The sequence below is a fragment of the Sorex araneus genome, chromosome 5, assembly GCF_027595985.1.
Source record: "Sorex araneus isolate mSorAra2 chromosome 5, mSorAra2.pri, whole genome shotgun sequence".
Lineage (NCBI taxonomy): Eukaryota > Metazoa > Chordata > Mammalia > Eulipotyphla > Soricidae > Sorex > Sorex araneus.
The window spans coordinates 42,815,262-42,833,515 of NC_073306.1; the positions used below are offsets into that span (position 1 = coordinate 42,815,262).

Below are 18,254 nucleotides of genomic sequence, written 5' to 3' on the forward strand. Positions count from 1 at the left end.
GGGGAAAAAAACCCAGTTGCAGGGCTGGAGTGATAGCACAGCAGGTAGGGCGTTTGCCTTGCACGTGGCCAACCTGGGTTCGATTCCCAGCATCCCATATGGTCCCTTCAGCACCGCCAGGGGTAATTCCTGAGTGCATGAGCCAGGAGTGACCCCTGTGCATCACTGGGTGTGACCCCCCCACCACAAAAAAAAAAAACAGTGGTGGGAGAGTTGATCATGCATGAGCCTTGGAAATCTATTCCTAGAATCATTAGTTTTCCCCTTCCCACCCCGAGAGGACCACTAAGTGTTCCTGGTAGACCCCAGCACCCTCACCACCACCATCACCCCCAAAACAAGAAAAAGGAAAAAGAAAACAGATGAGCAAAAGTTTGCCTGGTGAAGTTTGCCTGGTTACCCATCCTTGCCGGGTGGTCGTTCTGAGCTGCCCTGTAAGGTCTTAGTTGGGGCTGAGGCTGGGGTCGGGGCAGTGCCAACTCACCAATACCCTCTGACAGTCCCACCTCACCTCCACGTTTCCCTCGTCCATCCCTCACTGCCATCCGAACTGGACCCTGGGGACACCCACAGTCCCACTTCTCTGCCGACTGTTCTTTGCCAAGGACCCCTTCTTACTTCTTACTTCTCATCTTCACCCTCTCTTTCCCATTCGTATTGTTCTTTTGCCTGGAGCTCCCCATGGCACCATGATAAGCTTGTGGGATACCTGCATGAAAATAGTCAAAATTCCTGCCCTCACTCAGTATGACATCTGCTCTCTCCTGTATGCCTGGAGGTCTCACAAGCAGGATGCTCATGCTTTTAGGCCATGCCCCTGAGACTCAGGGACTATTCCTGACTCTGTGCTCAGGAGTGACTCCTGGCGAGTTTCAGGGGATCAGCAGGTGCCAGGACCCACCCAGGTGGTTTGCATACAAGCCGAGCTCCTTACCCACGGTACTATCTCTCTGGCCCATAAAATGTTAGCTCGGAATCCAGAATTTGCCTTTATCCTTCTTGGCTGGGAAACTTGCTTTTGGAACATTCTATCTGGCCTTCCAGCCATGGCCTCCTGTCCCACGGCAGGACACAGCCATCATCCATGGCTCCCCAGGACACAGCCACTGTCCATAGCTCCCAGCGGCTGAGGTCTCTGGAGGAGAACGGGACAGAGAGAGCAGCTGGACATCTACTCCTTCAGCTAAACTTCCTGACTCCTGACTAAACACAAGGCTTGTGTTCAACATCGAAGGACTCATTGAGAGTGTAGGCAGCAGCCCCCGACACACACAGCCCCCCTTCAGGAACCTGCCTGGCTCCAAGGAAAGAAGGGAGGTCAGCCACAGGTGGGGACAGGCACAGCCAGTTCAGGACAGTGAGTTCATGGACGTGGCCACCACACGGCGTTCTGAGTAAAGGAAAGGCTCAGGGATGGTTTCCGACCACTTGATCTGGAAGGGAAGTTAACTGAGAAACAATTAGTGCCTCAGTGATACACGGCAGTCTGACCGCAATAATCGAGATGCTCCGAGAGCCTAAACCCAGGCCAGGATCGACGTGCTGCCGGCTCAGCAGGACTTCACAGAGCTGCACGGCCCGCCACGCCGGTCACTGGTCACTTCTGTCATTCAACGTGTGGGCTTTCCCAGGGATCACCACCACATCCGCTTTCAGGCTGGGAGCAACTCTGGTTTCCAGGTTTCAGATGTGGCAGCGTGAGGCCTTGAGGGCTTCAGCAGCGCGGCCACGGCCCCCGTAGAAAGCGGCAGTTCTCAGCCTCCCGCCGATTCTCCAGTCCGCAGCTCTTTCTGGCAGAGGTGGTCTGAGTAGAGCTGGGAGGGGGCCGGGGAGATGGCTCAGTGCTCAGGGCCACTTGGGCACCTGCATCCAAGCTCCAACCCTGGAACCACTTGGCTCCTAAGTTCTGAGGCAGGGGGTTGCTGAGTGTCCCTGGGCTCTGTTGAGGGGACTCTGGTGGTTCTCCGCATTGCAGACCCTAAGCAGCTCTAAACCCTTGAACTTCCTCGTCGACTGAGAATTTCCAGGAGTGGCCCCTGGGGTCTCTGAGCACCACAGGGCCCCCACATCCCACCTCCACCCCACCAAGAAATACAGTAACAGCCAGACAGAGCTGGGCAGGGGCAGGGAGATGCCCACCGACACATGGCAGGCAGAGAGGAAGGCCAGGGCAGGCCTGCAGGGTAGGGGGGGCAGGGAACAAAGGTGCAGGAGAGCGTCGGTTGTTTCTCTGAGCAGCTGGAATGAGCAAACAAAGAGAAGAAGATGGGTTTTGCCTTGTGTTTTGAGAGGCCACCCCCAGGCGCAGGGTCTCAGCAGAGGAGGGGGGAGAGAGAACAGAGAAGGATGCGCCCATGGAAATGACCAGGCCAGGCTCCAGGGGAAGATGAAAGGAAGACACAGCAGCCAGGGCAGGGGAGGGGGGCTGCTCTGTGGGGGCGATGGGAGTGGGGACCATGGCGGGGAGGGGGGTGGCGCTATTGTCAAGCCTCGCCACTTGTCTCCTGTCTCTCCCCTCCAGCCTACGCCCAGCTCCAGCCTCATCAGCTCCTCCCACCGCCGGCCTCCAAGCACCTGCAGCCCCAGTTTGTGATCCAACAGCAGCCCCCGCCGCCGCTGACCCGGCCAGCCCTCCAGGCCCAGGCCCAACCCCAGCTCCCTCCGGGCCCACCCAGCTTGACCCTGCAGCCTGGCTCCGAGGCCCAGGCCATGCCGCTAGGCCCCGTGACCCCCACGCTGCCTCTCCAGGGCCCCGCTGCCAGTTTGCACAAGCCCGGCAGTGCCCAGCAGGGCCACCCTCCCAGCCCTGACGCCGGGCCTCACAATGGATACCCTGAAGTCCTGCCCCATGCCCCACCGCGCAGGTTCCAGCACGCCTCAGCCGTCATCCTGCAACTCCAGCCTGCTTCGCCGGTAGTGAGTGAGCCCGTGGCGCGGGGCAGGGCACCCGGGGGAAAGGCAGAGCTCAGGGCAGACCCCAGGCACACCTGGCCATGCTTCCTGGTGGCTAAGGGCTCAAGTGGCTAAGGGCTCAAGTGCTCCTTAGGTATTCCAAGACAAGGAAACAAAGGGCCTCTCCCGCCAAAGCCAGGGCTGGCTGAATCCTGTAGTCTCTGCGGGTCCACCCAAGTCTGGTAACGGGATGAGTCTGAAAAATGTCAAGGTGGCCCGTGGTGACTCCCTGCGTCCTGCCCCTCTGCAGCCCCAGCAGTACCCTCCTGATGACTGGAAGGAGGTGGTGGCCGGGGAGAAGAGTGTGCCAGAGACTCGGTCTGGCCCGTCGCCACATCAGCAAGCCATCGTCACGGCCATGTCGGGCGGCCTGCCCGTCCCCAAGAGCCCCAACGTCCAGCAGCAGCCCCCGGCTCACGGTATGGAGTGGAGCAGGGCCCCGGGGGGAGGGGACACAGCCGCCGGGCCGGGCCCTGGCACAGTCCACTCTGGCCTGCGGGAGGACAAGCTCCAGTTGGGAGGAAGAAAGTGGAAATGGAGAGAGGGGATGCGAAGAGGTGGAGCTGGGGTGAGGCGGGGGCGCAGGGATCCGGAAGGGCACGCTCCAGGAGGCAGGGAGGAAGCTGCAGGAGGGGAGACGGGGAGAATGAGAAGAGGTGAAACCAGGGGTGAAGTTGGGGGACCCAGCGGATGGAGTAAGGGGATGAGCCAACAGGGAGGGAGCTCCAAGGGCAAGAGAACACGCCTGGTATGCAGAGGCGCTGGCACAGGAGCTGGATCCCAAATGCCAGTGTAGCCCCTGGCAGGCAGCGTGAGGCAGGGCAAGGGACTGCCCCCCGCCCCGCCCCCACCCCCCACTGTGCCTCTATGGCACCAAACTGTTAGTGGGCTGGAGCAAGAGCACAGCAGGTAGGGCACTTGGCTTGTGTGCAGCCCACCTAGGTTAGATCCCTAGCATCCCCAGAGGGTCCCCCAAATCCCACCCGGAGTGATCCTGAGTGCAGAGCCAGGAGTCAGCCCTGAGCGTCACCAGGTATGACCCCCCTTCCCCCCCCCCAAAAAAAAAAACAACCACATAAAAGAATAATGACCAAGAGTGGCCTCCTAAGTCCTCTTAACTCTGCTTTGCTTGGTATCAGAGGCCATTCTTGCCAGTGGAAAAACGACAAGCTGGCTATACTGCTAGAGAGAACGAGGAATAGCCACAGGAGCTAGAAGGGGATTCAGAATGAGCTCAGCTCATGGGCAGCACTGTTGAGGGGGCTGTGCTCAGCGTGGCTTCCCTGTTCAGCTGTTTGGGTGCCCAGCAACAAGGGACTTCTCCACGACCCAGGCTTCAGGAGAATCTCCTGCATTCTTTTCCCTCAGCCCCCTGCCCCCACCCCCCCACCCCCGACCGCCATGCCTCTGCCTTCCGCAGTGACCCATTTGCCTCTCTTCCACTCCCTGCCCGTGTGTGCAGCCATCTTGGCTCCAATCTCTGTGATATTCTGCTCCATGAACCACCCATAGCTCACAGAGGCGCTCCAGTCACTGGACCAAGAGAATGCTTAGGAGAAGGGGGTGCCGAGTAAAACAGGACCTAGAAACCAACAGAGCAAAATAAAGAAGAGTACACGGGACAAAAGGGGAAGAGATGAACTATCCACCGATAAGGAACGGAGGATGCGATCAGTGGGAAGGAAAGCCAAAGATGACGGAGAGAAACCGTTAGAAACACTTAGGCGGGAGGGAACCCCTGCAGTGAGAAGGGCTCCCCACCCACAGAAGCAGCCCCTTCCACTGTGGGATCGTCTCCTTGATCAGAAAGTCACTCTTCCCATTCAACCTGTACCTGTTCTGACGCTCCTCCCCTGCTGGAGTCTGCCCTGTGTGTGGTGGCAGAGTCCCTCTCCTAGTGTTTGCAGGCGGCTCCTCTCCTCTCCCTCCCGTGAGAGAGAGAACTCTCCAGGCTGCACATCTAAGACTTGTTTTATTTATTTTTTTACTATGTCATGTCCAGACCGCCCGTTCCCACCCTCCTAGTATTTCTTGTTTGGCCACATTCCACCTATTCCTTAATTCTCTTGAAGGGAATTCAGTTAATTCACTAAGTGAAGCACATGAATTCCCAATGTAAAAAGCCACTCTGTCACCCTCGGTGGGCACCTGGACCCAACTTTATAAGTCCTCCAAAGGGCAAGACCGTTTCTTTGATCTGCAGGGTGTGGGAGGGAGGAACTTTATTTCATGGAGCAGCACTGATGTGCCGGACGCCGCTCTAAGTTTTTCCTTAGTCATGGGCACCGTGAGCTAAGCATAACTGTTCCCTGTTACTCAGAGAAGGGAAGAGAAGGCTGAAGAGGCGAGGTCACACAGCTGGGAAGCCATGGCTCCTGTCCCCAGCCCGCCCCTCCCCGCTTCTCTTGGACACCCCCCTCCCTTGCCCCTGAACTCCCCCAGACACAGAGAGATGACAGCCTGGGGTCTACTGGGTCTCCTTGCATTCAGAAGGCTGGGCTCAGGGAGGAGGGTATTTTTCAGTTTCTTTTTTCCATAAATTGCCATCATTCTAGACCTCAGTCACAAACTTGTACGATTAATATTTTGAGCCAGAATAGAAGTGATTTTATCTGCTGAGCATTACTTCGTGAATTTTGCCCATAGTTCTGTTCTGGCCAATAAACAGAAGCACTAGTTCACAACTTGATTAGTCCCTTTCTGCCAGGTTTTCTATATAATTTTCATATTTCATCCTGAACTATAATACTTCTGAAGTTGGAACTTTCTTTTTTTTTTTTTTTTTTTTTTTGCTTTTTTTGGGTTACACATGGCGATGCACAGGGGTTACTCCTGGCTTTGCACTCAGGAATTACCCCTGGCCGTGCTCAGGGGACCATATGGGATGCTGGGACTTGAACCCGGGTCGGCCTCGTGCAAGGCAAACGCCCTACCCGCTGTGCTATCTCTCCAGCCCCGGAACTTTCTTTTATTGTCCCCATTTTAAAGATAAGAAGAGAGAGGCACAGAGAGAAGAAGTGGTGGGGATGAATTTTTTTGTGTCTAAATCTTGTTATTCGTTACACTAACTCCTCTACTTAACTTTATCCTATGCTAACTGATAAAGCATGTTTTCTCTGTCTAACCAAATTACTTATAGAAATGTTAACTAGGGCCCAACTTGCGGACACATGCATATTGCAGGTTAGTGATTACTGACATTCTTTGTCCGAGTATCTGTTATCCAACAGCCCCTAAAAGAACTGCCATTGGCCACATTTCTCCGTCATCTCTATGAAGCTCTCAAAAATCTCTCTAACATCTAATCAAGATGACCCACAGAGCCAGCACCCTGCATTGGAGGTACTATCTCTTGAGAAAAGTAAGCTTTGCACAGTGGAAATTCTTGGCAACCACCCAATATTTAAATGTGAGTCTATTTGCTGTCTGAATGCTCACTCTGGGCAGAGCATAAGAGAATGGGAAGATAATAAGAAGAGAAATACAGTTCTCTACCATACTTCAAGCAGCTTAAAAGTGAGAAATGCACAGGAAAATTAAGAAACACACAGGAAAAAATATCTATATACAAAATAAATATGTAAAAATAAATCCAAAAAAATCTAAAATGTGGTAAAAGTTACAGGATTATAATTAAGTACCTTAAACGTTAAGAAGAATTCTCTGAAGGCAGCCCTGGAGACCCCAGCCCAGCCAGGAAAGGTCTTGGTCTCCCGATACCATCACGGCAGGCAGCTCATCCCAGCACCACCAGGCACCAAACAGCATCACACCCTCAGGCTCTCGTAGTCGTGTATCGAAGCACCAGTCTGGCTGGCAGAGAATGCCAGTGGTGCCACTGAGCACTGCCTGAGAGTCCTCCCTCCCCCCCCGCCCCCACCCCCCACAAAAGTTAAGAGGAAAAAAGTCTCCCCTCTCCCCAAGTCCCCCAAGACAGATCTCTGAGCACAAAGCCAGGAGTAAGCCCTGAGCACCTCGGGTATGGCCCAAACCCCCCACGCCCAAAAAATAAATAAAAGAGGACAAATATCCATCAAATTAGCAATAAAGAGGAGAGATTTCAGGGAGGACATGACCTTGTTCTAGAGCTGGAGTTGGGGTTGGCATACTCCCTGGCAAGGACCAAATCACAGCACATACCGGTTTTTACTTTTTTTTATTTTACTTTTTCTTTTAACTTTTTTTTTTTTTTTGCTTTTTGGGTCACACCCAGCGATGCTCAGGGGTCACTCCTGGCTCTGCACTCAGGAATTACTCCTGGCAGTGCTCAGGGGACCATATGGGATGCTGGGAATCAAACCCGGGTCAGCTGCGTGCAAGGCAAACGCCCTACCCACTGTGCTATCACTCCAGCCCCACATATCGGTTTTCGTACAGCCTACAAGCTATAGAAGTTTGTACATTCAAAATAATTTTAAAGATTCAAAAGAAGACTTTTTTTTTTTTTTTTTTGCTTTTTGGGGTCACACCTGGCTCTGCACAGGGGTTACTCCTGGCTCTGCACTCAGGAATTATCCCTGGCAGTGCTCAGGGGACCATATGGGATGCTGGGAATCGAACCCGGGTCAGTCGCGTGCAAGGCAACCGCCCTACCCGCTGTGCTATTGCTCCAGCCCCAAAAGAAGACATCTTTAAAGTAAAATTTTAAAAAAGATAAAGAACTTAATGGAAAATATCCATGAAATTCAAATTTTGGAGTTCATAAATTAAGTTAGCAGAACACAGTCACAGCTACTAATGTTTGTATGGTCTGTGGTAGGTTTTGTGCTACAAAAGCAAAGTTGAGTTGTTGCAACAAAATTGCAAAGCCTGAAGTGTTCTTGCTGCATCTGGTCCATTACGGGGAAGCCCCGCCCACCTCTAACTTTGAGTCTGGACTTGAAGAGGCAGGACCCGGGCCTGGGCGTGTGGAGGTGGGGAAAGAGTAGGAGCAACTGGCGAGGAAGGCGGGAAATCCCGGGCTGGGTGTGTTGGAGAAAGGAGATTGCATACTCAATCTCATAACACCCTCCTTTGCAAAACAAAATGTCAGTGTGAGAAATTTGAAAGAAAAGAGGGGAGAGAGGAATATTTGTTAATGAAAGAACATTTGGTTATTTTGAAAAATAGAAAGGGGAAAGATAGGGAGAAAGGAAAATGAAGTAAACATCAAGGAATATAGAATAACTGTAAGACTTGGGAATAGGGCGAAAGATAGAGCCCAGTGGACTGAGCACATGCTTTCCCGGTGGAGTCTGACACCACATGGTCCCCTGAGCAACCTGGATCCGGTAGTAGCTACTGAGCACCACCAGTTGTCACCCCCAAACCAAAGCAAAACAAGACCAAAAATAAATAAAACAGAACGTGGGAAACAGGGAAAGGCATGAGGCCTGAAAGAGAGGAAGAGCATACCCATACTAGGGGAAATAGGGAGAAAAGTCAAATATTCCTGTCTTTGTTGTTTGGGCCACACCCTGTGGTGCTCAGGGATCACTCCTGGTGGTGCTTGGGGATCATCGTGGGTGTTGGGGAACAAGCCCTGGCCAGCCACGTGCACAGTCAGCCCCTCATGTCTGTTCTATGCACCCGTCAGGGTGAGATTTGTATTCTCATAAACAGGTTTTCACACACACACCCCCCAGACACACAAGTTCTTATCTACTAACTTATCTACTAATGGCGTGCTTCGCTGTGATCAGTTTAAATGAGCGTGATTTAGGAGAGGAACGTGGAGCGAACTTGTGCTGCGCACCGCAGGCAATGGATGCATTCCCCCAGTTAGCCTGCGCGGCCCATACGGAGAGCAGGCTTACGGATTGTGGAATGGGTCGCTTTGGTCTGCACTTAACCTCTCTGATCCTCGGTTCCCAGCGGGAGGATAATGACTACTTGCAGGCTTATTGCGAACCGTGAGTGCGAGTGCGTGCACGGAAGGGCTCGACCCGCATTAAGCGCCCAGCTACTGGCAGTCGTCACTATCGCTGCCTCTGAACTGGCGGAGGAGAGAATCCCATCAGAGAAGGAGAGCGGGCCGCCGGCGTCCCGAAGCCGAACCCGGCGGGTCTCTAACCGGCCCCGGGCCCGGCGGCGCCCCCGGAGCGCGCGGGGCGGGGCCAGCGCGGCCGCACAAAGGAAGCGTGCGCCGAGCTTCCGCGCCGGCCCCGCCCCGCGCCGACCCGGCCCCGCCCCGCCCCGCGCCGCGCAGGCCCCGCCCCGCCCGCGCAGGCCCCGCCCCGCGCCGCGCAGGCCCCGCCCCCGGCGGAGGCGGCCGCGGGAGCCCTGCCGGGACGCGCCGCATTGTCTCCGCGGCGGCTGCAGCCCTCGAGCGCCCGCCGCGCGCGCGCGATCCGCCGCCGCCCGCGCCCCCGCCCCGGCCTCGCGCCCCCGCCGCCCTTTGTTGACGCCGGCCAGGGCCGGTGCGGTCGCAGGCGCCGCGGCAGCCCCGGGCCCCGGCTCGGAGGCTCCCGGCGGACAGGAGGCGGCCCGCCGGGGCCGGGGACCCCGCAGCAGGCGGCGCCCGGCCGAGGGGCTGCGTAGGCCCCGCCCGGCCAGGCCCAGCCGGGCCCTGGACAGGTCAGTGCCCGTGGCGGGGGTGGGGTTCTCGCCAGGAGGGGGCCCGGGGAGCCGCGCTCGTTACCCGGGAGCCCGGGCACCGCCCTCCCCCCCGTGCCACTCCCGGCCCGGGCCTACTCGGGCTGCCAGGCCGTGCCCGCGCGCCGCCCCCGCCGGGGGTGCCCGCGCCGCCCGCCCGCCCGCGCTGGGGGACCCGCGAGCCCCCCAGCGCCCCGCCGTGCCCGGCCGGCGGGCGCCCCCGGCCCCGGCCCGCGGCCCCGCACGCCCCTGCCCCCACCCCGCCGCTGGCCGCGGCTTCCGGGCCGGCCGTGTGCCCGGGTGGACGGTCCGCGCCGGGCGGGGCTGCTGGCACCGCCGCACTCGATGGGAAACTACCTATTTGGAGGCCCTGCGGCCTCGCCGGAGAGTTTTGTTTTTAATCGAGTTGAGTCTCACGAGGTTTTTAATTGGTCGGGCAGGCACAGGCCGTTCTGCGTCTGCCCTCCCTGCCATTTTTAGAAGAGCGCTTTTCCTCTCCTGCCCGAGGCCAGGCCCGGGGGGGGGGCCCCCCCGTGCGGTTGATTCTTGACCTGCAAAGAATCGCCGGCCCGGGTGAGATCCCCCGCACGGAAGCCCCCCGTGGGAGGAAGAGCTGACCCCGGGTCAGGTCGCCAGCCCCCGGCCAGGCCCCCAGCTGAACTCCCTGATCCCGTATTGTTGGCTCCGGGCTGTGCCAGGCCTGCCCTCCCCCACCCGGCCTTTGATACCTGAACAGATCACAGCCGACTTGCCTCCCTCCCCAGCCCCCCTGCTTTCCTTTCTCATCCTGAGGATGTTTCCCCCCTTGCCCCTGAGTCGCGTCCAGACACACTTTTACTCTCCCCACCCCCGCACCCCCATCACCACCCTCCTGTACAAAGCAGTGGCCGCTTTGGGGCGGACAGCCCCCATCCTGGGTTTATAATCCCTCCCATTAGCATATTGGGCCCAGGGTGTCTCTTGTAGTCAAGTAAGCGACCGACCTAAATCCACCGTATGTCCCTGATTTTTCTAGGACAGCCCCCAGTCTTTCCATCTTAATGTCTGTCAGCCTGAAGACCTCAGTTTTGGATTTAGAAAAACCATGTCACAGACTGTCAGATCCTACTGGCCCGGCCTTTTGGAGGCCATTTGGCTCGGGGGCCTGATTGGGTAATCCAATTATCATTCACCTGGGACCTCTCTTGCCCTCCTGAGTCAACCCAAATGTTGGAACTGTCAGGATTTCTAGGTGAGTGTGAAAATTGCAAGCCAATGTGAGGCATGGAAGTGCAGTGCCTCCTTGCTCTTAAATCCCTCCCTCCTGCCTTCCATCCTGCTGCAGGGCAGCCAGCCTGTGGCAGTGTCCAAGGTAAGATACTGTTTTCGGTTATAGGTCACGAGACTCTGTCTCGACTCTTAGGGTGGCTGGACAGCTAAGTAAGTGGGTTTGGCTCTGGCACCCTTAGATTTAACATGTCCCTGTTGGGCTCCTGCCATGAAGAAAACACGGTCCTGGCCTCTGTAGAGTCTAGAATGTGAAGGTGATGTGTCCACGTAAGGCCCAACATCTGAAGCTCGAGAGCTATTTGCACTTCTATTGATTGGGGCCCTGCTAGTGTTCAGGGCTTACTCCTGACTCTGTACTCAGGACTCCGTCCTTGCGGTGCTCCAGGGACCATCCCGGGGATGCTGGGGAATCCAACCTGGGTCGGCTGAAGGTGAGGCGAGCTCCCTGCCTGCTGTTCCTCAGGCCCTTGTTACACTTGTAAACCCGCTGGGAAACCCAGTTTCTCTTCCCGAAGGCCAGTTGCTGCAGGGGAGGAACTTGAGCCTGCGGTCTGGCTCAGTCCCGAGGCCTGGCACGTTTTGCAGAGGGTCCAGCAGATGGGGAATGGCGCTCTCTCTTGGCACTTGTCCTTTCCCGGCCCTCGGCGCCCCGCCCCCACCTGTCTCCAGGCGTGTCCACTGCTGGGAAGAACAGGTGCCCCTTTCCTCCAGCCTTAGTCTTGAGGAAGGTGGCTCCGTAGCCCACTTGTCTGGTGTTGGTTTCTCAGGGGGCGCCCTTCATTTTCATGAGCAGTCTCCTGTCTTCATCCTCTGCCTTTTAAAATTTTTACTGATACTGTGGCGCATATGTACTTAGTGAGTACTGGTGTTTCATCATGTACTCACCTCCCTGCCCGGTCCCCTCTTTTCCAGATGCTGACTTAAATCTCGTTTCTCTTTGTCTAGCACACTCAATACCTGTTCCTTCCGCACCCATTAAAGTAAGGAAGAAGCTCTAGTCCTTCCTTCAGCCCTGGCAGTTCCTCTCCTGGCTGCAGCTCCAGCCATCGTCTCTGGACTTGTCAGTGGAAGATGACTCCCTTTGCCGGGGAGCTGTGTGGGGCCCACACCCATTGGTGCTCAGGGCTTCCTTCTGGTTCTGTGCTCAGGGACCACTCCTGGCAGTAGTGCCTAGGGGAGGGGCGATACTGGGGGGTGCTGGAGATCAAACCCAGTTTGACCACCTGTAAGACTGGCAGGTGGGGCTGAGCTGTGCCAGACATGCCTGCTCTGTCATGACCTTTTTATTTTTTTTGTCCTTTTCTGTTTTGGGGGCCACACCCAGGGTTCCCCCTTGGCTCTGCACTTGGGAATTACTCCTAGTCGTGTTCAGGGGACCATATGGGCTGCTGAGGATCAAGTCTGGGTTGGCTGTGTGCAAGGCAAGCTCCATACCCACTGTACTATCGCTCCAGCCCCAAGTCACGACTTGCTACTCTAAGCTGATGGACCCAAGAACTTCTCTTCCTGCCACCGGGCCCCTCCCCCCGCCATGACCCTGTGCCTGTTACTCGCTCTGGCTCAGCCCCAGAATCCACTCTTTTTCCGACCACATCCTTTTTCCTGCCTTACTCATTTCCTGTCTTAGATGCTTTGGATCTCTTGGTTGTTCTGATCTTTCAGACAAGAGAGAATAAACCAGAAGAAGAATACATGGACAGATGTTCTTATAAAACGGAGCCGTTCTCCATGCCACTCTTGTCTTGTGTAAACGTAGGTTATCCCCTGAAAGGGTTTTTCTTCGGAAACAAACAAAAAGCAGTTACTGTCTTGGAGTGAGGGACCCTCACCAGCCTGTGTGTCCATGACCTCTTTCTGTCTTTCTCCACCCCCAGGTGAACATACTAAGCTGGTAACTTGACTGCTTTAGATTCATTTAAGTTTCTGTCCTCTGGACCGTGGGCCTCACGCTAAGAAGTTGGTAACTATTTGCAAAATAAAGTTTACATATTTTTGTCCTTTCAAAGTTCTTTGCTTCCAGCTAACCAGCATGGTCAGTCAGCTCACCTTAAATTTAAATAGAAAGAAGCTAGGGATAGACACAGAATTTTCATTGACAGCATTGTAAATCACAGTGCCTAAGAAAAACCTGAAGGGGGAACAAAGGCGAGGCATGGGATGGTGGTGCCAGTTCTAGCAACACTGCCCTGTGTGTATATAGTAACCAGGGCTTTCCCTCCCCTTCTTGAAACAATTCAAATTTATATTAAAACTCTGCCCGCAGGGGGCCAGAGAGACAGTACAGTGGGTAGGGCTTTTGCTTACACAGCCAACCCGAGTTTGATCCCCACCACGTCAAGCCCTGCTAGGAGTGATCCCTGAGCACAAAGCCAGGAGTAAACCTTGAGCACTGCCAAGTGTGGCCACAAGACAAGACAAAAGTTCTCCCAGCAGCCCAGCCTCCAGACATATTTTATTGTGCCCTGAAAAGGATTCTCTCCTGAAACCGCCAGCGGGGCAGTATCGGGCAATGAGAAAATGGCTCTTCCTGCCAGGCAGTTTCTCTTTTACCCACGTTGTGCCAATTTGTCCTTGGAAGGGGAAGATAATTTCTATGCTCAGGGGGAAATCTTGAAAATGGGGTGGTAGAGGGAGAGGCTGGTGCTTTCCCTCCACTGAAAGCAGGATGAAGCCATGGCTGCCTCCCGCACCCCTTCCTGAGCCGGCCTTGGTGCCAGGCCCAGAAGCCGCCTGGCAAGTTAGCACCTTGCCTGCTGGCACACAGCCCGCTGACTGCTCAGAGCAGAGCTGCAGGCACCCTGGGTTTGTGGTGCAAATGTTTTGATGGTACGGCTTAACCGATGATGTGAGTCTCCAGTTCAGGCTGTTCTATTTGAATATGTTTTCTATTCAAAATTAAAGTGTTCGTGCTGAAGAATACTTGAATTACTTATTAACTCAAGTAGATGCTGGTTTCCTTTTAAGCCTTGACTGACTTAAATTGTTTCGGCTTGAATTGCTAGCTATATCCTCATGCTGGTTTCACACTTGCAAAGAGACTCAGAAGCAAGCTAGTTTTTTTAATTCATCCAACTTTATGGCATTTTGAAAATTGTTAGAAAAGTGATCCCTTATCCAAGACAGCATTCTTACAGCTTCTGGGCCCCTCACCCCCCATCTGTAACAAAAGTAGAGTGTAAATCTCACGGTCTAGAAATGGACTGTTGCTGTGTGAATCAAGAGTGTGTACAATTGCAGCTCAAATTTAACAGCTCGGTTGCAGAGTGACAGCTCAGAGTATGAGACTTGGGTTCAATCCCCACCGCCAAAGAAAATGTGTACAGTTAGGAATGACTTATGGTTGGGGGTGAGGGGCATACACCCTGTGATGCTCAGGAGTGACCCCTGGCACTGCTCAGGGCACAGTTGTGATGCCAGGCAGGGATTACACTGGCATGGTCTGTGTGCAAAAAGAATAGTGAGAAACAACATGTAATTTAGTAATTGTTGCTATGAGGCTCATAGACCAGAATTCTAAACTATTAATAGCTATTTTTCTCCCTTCAAAATTATTTATAGTTAGTGAGAAAGGATGTGCTTTCTTTTCTTTCTTTCTTTCTTTTTTTTTTTTTTTCTTTTTGGGTCACACCCAGCAATACTCAGGGGTCACTCCTGGTGGTGCTGGGGGACCATATGGGATGCTGGGAATTGAACCCAGGTTGGCCGAGTGCAAGGCCAACGCCTTACCCGCTGTGCTATCGCTCCAGCCCCGAAAGGATGTGCTTTCTTATTTCAATTTTTTTTTTTTTTTTTTGCTTTTTGGGTCACACCTGGCGATACACAGGGGTTACTCCTGGCTCTGCACTCAGGAATTACCCCTGGCCATGCTCAGGGGACCATATGGGATGCTGGGATTTGAACCCGGGTCGGCCGCGTGCAAGGCAAACGCCCTACCCGCTGTGCTATCTCTCCAGCCCCGAAAGGATGTGCTTTCTTATTTCAATTTTAAAATCGTTTTCTTTTAGTTCAGATAAGTCCAAAAGAAGGGAATATTCTTTCTACCGCTGCCAAAGAAATGATTGCTCTTAAACAGGATTGCTAATGTTCTAAGATGAACCCAGATGTTGAAAAGAGGCCCCCAGTTTGCAGTTAGAACTCTTTTTAAAGCAAGTATCTGCTGCTTGGTTGATTTCCTTTTTAGCAGTGAAATTTATTGTAGCTTTTGAGAAGTGGTGACTCTTAGATTCCACGAAGCAATGAGCGCTTCCCCAGGAGGTCAGGAGGACTATGCTGATACCGAGTACTGAAACTGTTGGCAAGAAAATGAGAGTTCATGACTGCTGGGAGTTATTTTTAAAGCCCTAGTTGCATAGCTGTTATGTCTCAAATACTGTATAATTATCCCTAGTTACTGATATCTTTGGCATATTTGAAGCCATCCATATGTGGCCTAAATCTTCACGACTATAATAAGACAGTTCTAAATAATCAAAACAAATGATATTTTAAATTAAAACCAAATTATGTGAACTAAATACTTTAAAAAAAAATTAAGTCCAGGCAGGGAGGAAGGCTCGGAGACTGCACCTGGGAGCCTAGATCCTGATCCCCTGGCACTGTGTGGCCCTGCATCCTAACCCCGGCACCACCAACAGTACCGGGTATGCCCCTTCACCCGCCAACAAAAGGTTAGATACAGGAGCCAGAGAGATAGGATAGGGATTAAGGTGCTTGTCTTGCATGGGCCTCTTCTGTTTGGTCCCTGGCACTGCATGTGGCCTCAGAGCCCTGAGCACTGCTGGGTGTGCCCCTCCCTCCCCCCAACCCCCAGGCAAAAAAAAAAAGAAAGCCACAGTTCCCAACCTGCAGTAATCAGGATTGATCTGTCAGTTGATAGTAACAAAGTAGTGATTGATGGAAAGCTCAGACAGTAGTTACGGGAAGGAAGGGGGTGATGTTTTCCAAGAGTAGACGTTATCAGGAGGATTGATTGCAAGGTAAGTATGATCTAGTTCAGGATATAGACCAGACAACTGAGGCTTGCATTCTCTCTTCCTTCTGCAAACTTTCTAAGAATACTAGTGGTCTTGCAGTTGGTGAATAAATAGAACTAAGCATGACATTGACCACCATGACTGTTTTTCCTTATGTTGATCGGAAAATAGGGAATTCACTGTCTTTCTAGACTTACTAGTTAACTGTCAAAAGTTCATCATTAACATTGCAAGTGCCCATAAATTGGGACTGGAACTATAGTACAGCAGGGAGGGCATTTGCCTTGCACACAGCCAAGCTGGTTTTGATCCCCAGCATCCCATATGGCCCTCCAAGCACCACCAGGTGTAACTCTTGAGTGCAGAGCCAGGAGTAGCCCCTGCGCATCATCAGGTGTGATCCATAAAAGAAAACCAAGTTCTCATAAATTTACCATTCCCAAATAAAGTGGTTCTTCCTTTCATTTATTCCAAGGTTACCTTTTTAGACATCAGGAATTCTTCGGCACTGTCTCTAGGACCCTAGGCTACCCTGATGCTCTTTGTGAAGGCATTGTAGAGAAAGATCAGATGCTTGTCCTGTCCTTTGAGCAATCACTGTTGTAGGTGAGTCGAGGCATTGCCATCCTGTATCCCAGTCGTTGCCAGGGTGGAGGGTACTCCTCACTGATGGCTGACCTTGGGGGTGAGGACGAGATGCCCTTGGCTGCTGGTGAGCGGCTCTGGTGACAGCCATGCTGGTTCTTTTCCAGTGGGGGCCAGCTCTGTGGGAGAGAGTCAGGGAGTGAGCTTAGGGGCGCTTCCAGTTCCCCAGATCTGGGGTATTAGCCCTGCCACCTGTTCCCCACTTGCAGCAGTGCTGGCTGATTTAACCCTCATTTCAGCCTTTAAAGACAGATCCTGAGCACTGCCAAGAGGGATTCCCAAGTGCAGAGCCAGGAGTAACCAACCCGTGAGCATCGCCGATGTGGCCCCAAATCAAAACAAGACAAAACTACCCCATTTTATAGATGTGAAAACTGAGGAATAGGGTGATTATGGAGTGATTTGTACAGGATTATAAACTAGGGTTTTAGCCTAGAGACTGTGATTCAGTACTCTCCCCCTCCCCCCGCCTTTTTTTTGGTCTCCTGCCTCTGCTTCTGCGTTCAGAGATCACCTTGGCAGGAGCTTGGGGTGCCATAGGTGGTGTTTGGGATTCTAAGTTGAGTCAGCTGTGTGCAGGGAGAGCTCCTTATCTGCCGCACTGTCCTGGGCTCCGCTGCCATGCAGCATAGCGTCAGTCTGACTATAATTTACTATTCAGTGTCACCTGGCAGAGAGAGGCAGTGCACGATCCTCGTTAGAGCTGGAGATAGGAAGGCGCAGAGCAAGGGTTGAGTGTTTAGAGCTACGCAGGTCCTCAGAGGCGGGGCCCTCTCTGCCTCCCCCCATCTCCGAGTCTCCCATTGTTTCTCTTTCATGTTTGTGTTGGTTTGGCTGTCGTTTTGTTTTGGTTTGGTTTGGCGGCCACATCCGGGCCTGCTCAGGGGTTACTCCTGGTTCTGCACTCGGGAACTCCTCCTGGCATTGCTGGGGCGCGTATGGAGAGTCCGTGTGCTCTGTTCTGTCTCTCTGGCGCCCTGCGGGGCTCAGGGAACGGCCTGGGGTCCTGGATACAAACTTGGGTTAGCCACATGCAAGGCATGTGCCCTGTCCGCTGTCCCATCACTCTAGCCTTCATGGCGTGCAGACGTTGTCTGTTTCTGAAAACTGTGAGCATGGCCTCCAGGCCCGGCCCCCCCTTAAGGAGGCCTCTTTCTGAAGGCTTCCCGCTCCTGTCGGCCTTCTCTCACTCCTGGTGCGCGGCCCTGGCTGTGGTGGCAGTCACGCGGCGGCCTGCAGGTGCTGCTGGCCGGTCCGCCTGAGGCTGGGAAGCAGTTCTTGCAGCTGCTCGGAAATCCCCACGGCTCCCGCTGTCCTGAGCTCACGCGCCATTGATTCCTTCCTTCAGAGCTGGGGGTGGCAGCTTGGAAAACATTCAGCTGTTTACAATTCAGCTTATGTCGGCTCACGCTGGGGCCGCGGGTCAGTCAGGAGGGCTGCTGTCTCCGCCTGGGCCCCGAGACGGGACCGTCAGCTGTATGGTAATCGCGGGCTGCCGTGAGCACCAGGGGCTCCCCTTCCCCAGAGCCGAGGGACCCCAGGGCAGGTCTGCGGCCCCGGGCCCAGCCTCCCTCGAATTCTGTCCAGCGCCCCGGCAGGAGCTCCGCGGCAATAAGGGGTCCCCCCACCTGCACTTGCCATCCTGCTCCGCGGAGTTCCCCAGGGGTCTTCCTGTCCCCGCCACTTCCTGCCCACTCTGGAGCATCCTTCAGCATGGGCCACCGTTGCTTTGTCTGCAGAGAGCGGCCTGAGGAGCAGGGTGGTGTGAAGACCTGCAGAGCGGCCGGGGCTTCCCACGGCCTCCGCAGCACTCACGAGGCCTGGCGTGGGCTTCTGCCGCCT

General features: G+C 54.2%; 1 protein-coding gene across 6 annotated transcripts in view; it reads left to right on the forward strand.

Moving 5' to 3' along the window:
• Nucleotides 1–18,254, forward strand: part of PHC2 (polyhomeotic homolog 2) — a 124,434-nt gene that overhangs the window by 91,452 nt on the left and 14,728 nt on the right. For 4 of the 6 annotated variants that reach the window (XM_055140339.1, XM_004614272.2, XM_055140338.1 and 1 more), the window contains 2 exons: nt 2,522–2,916; nt 3,203–3,371. In XM_055140339.1, the coding sequence (XP_054996314.1) occupies nt 2,522–2,916; nt 3,203–3,371 (564 nt within the window). Of the gene's footprint in view, nt 1–2,521; nt 2,917–3,202; nt 3,372–9,280; nt 9,508–10,540; nt 10,757–18,254 lie in introns of those variants that run through there. The other 2 variants (XM_055140341.1, XM_055140342.1) reach the window with 2 other exon arrangements.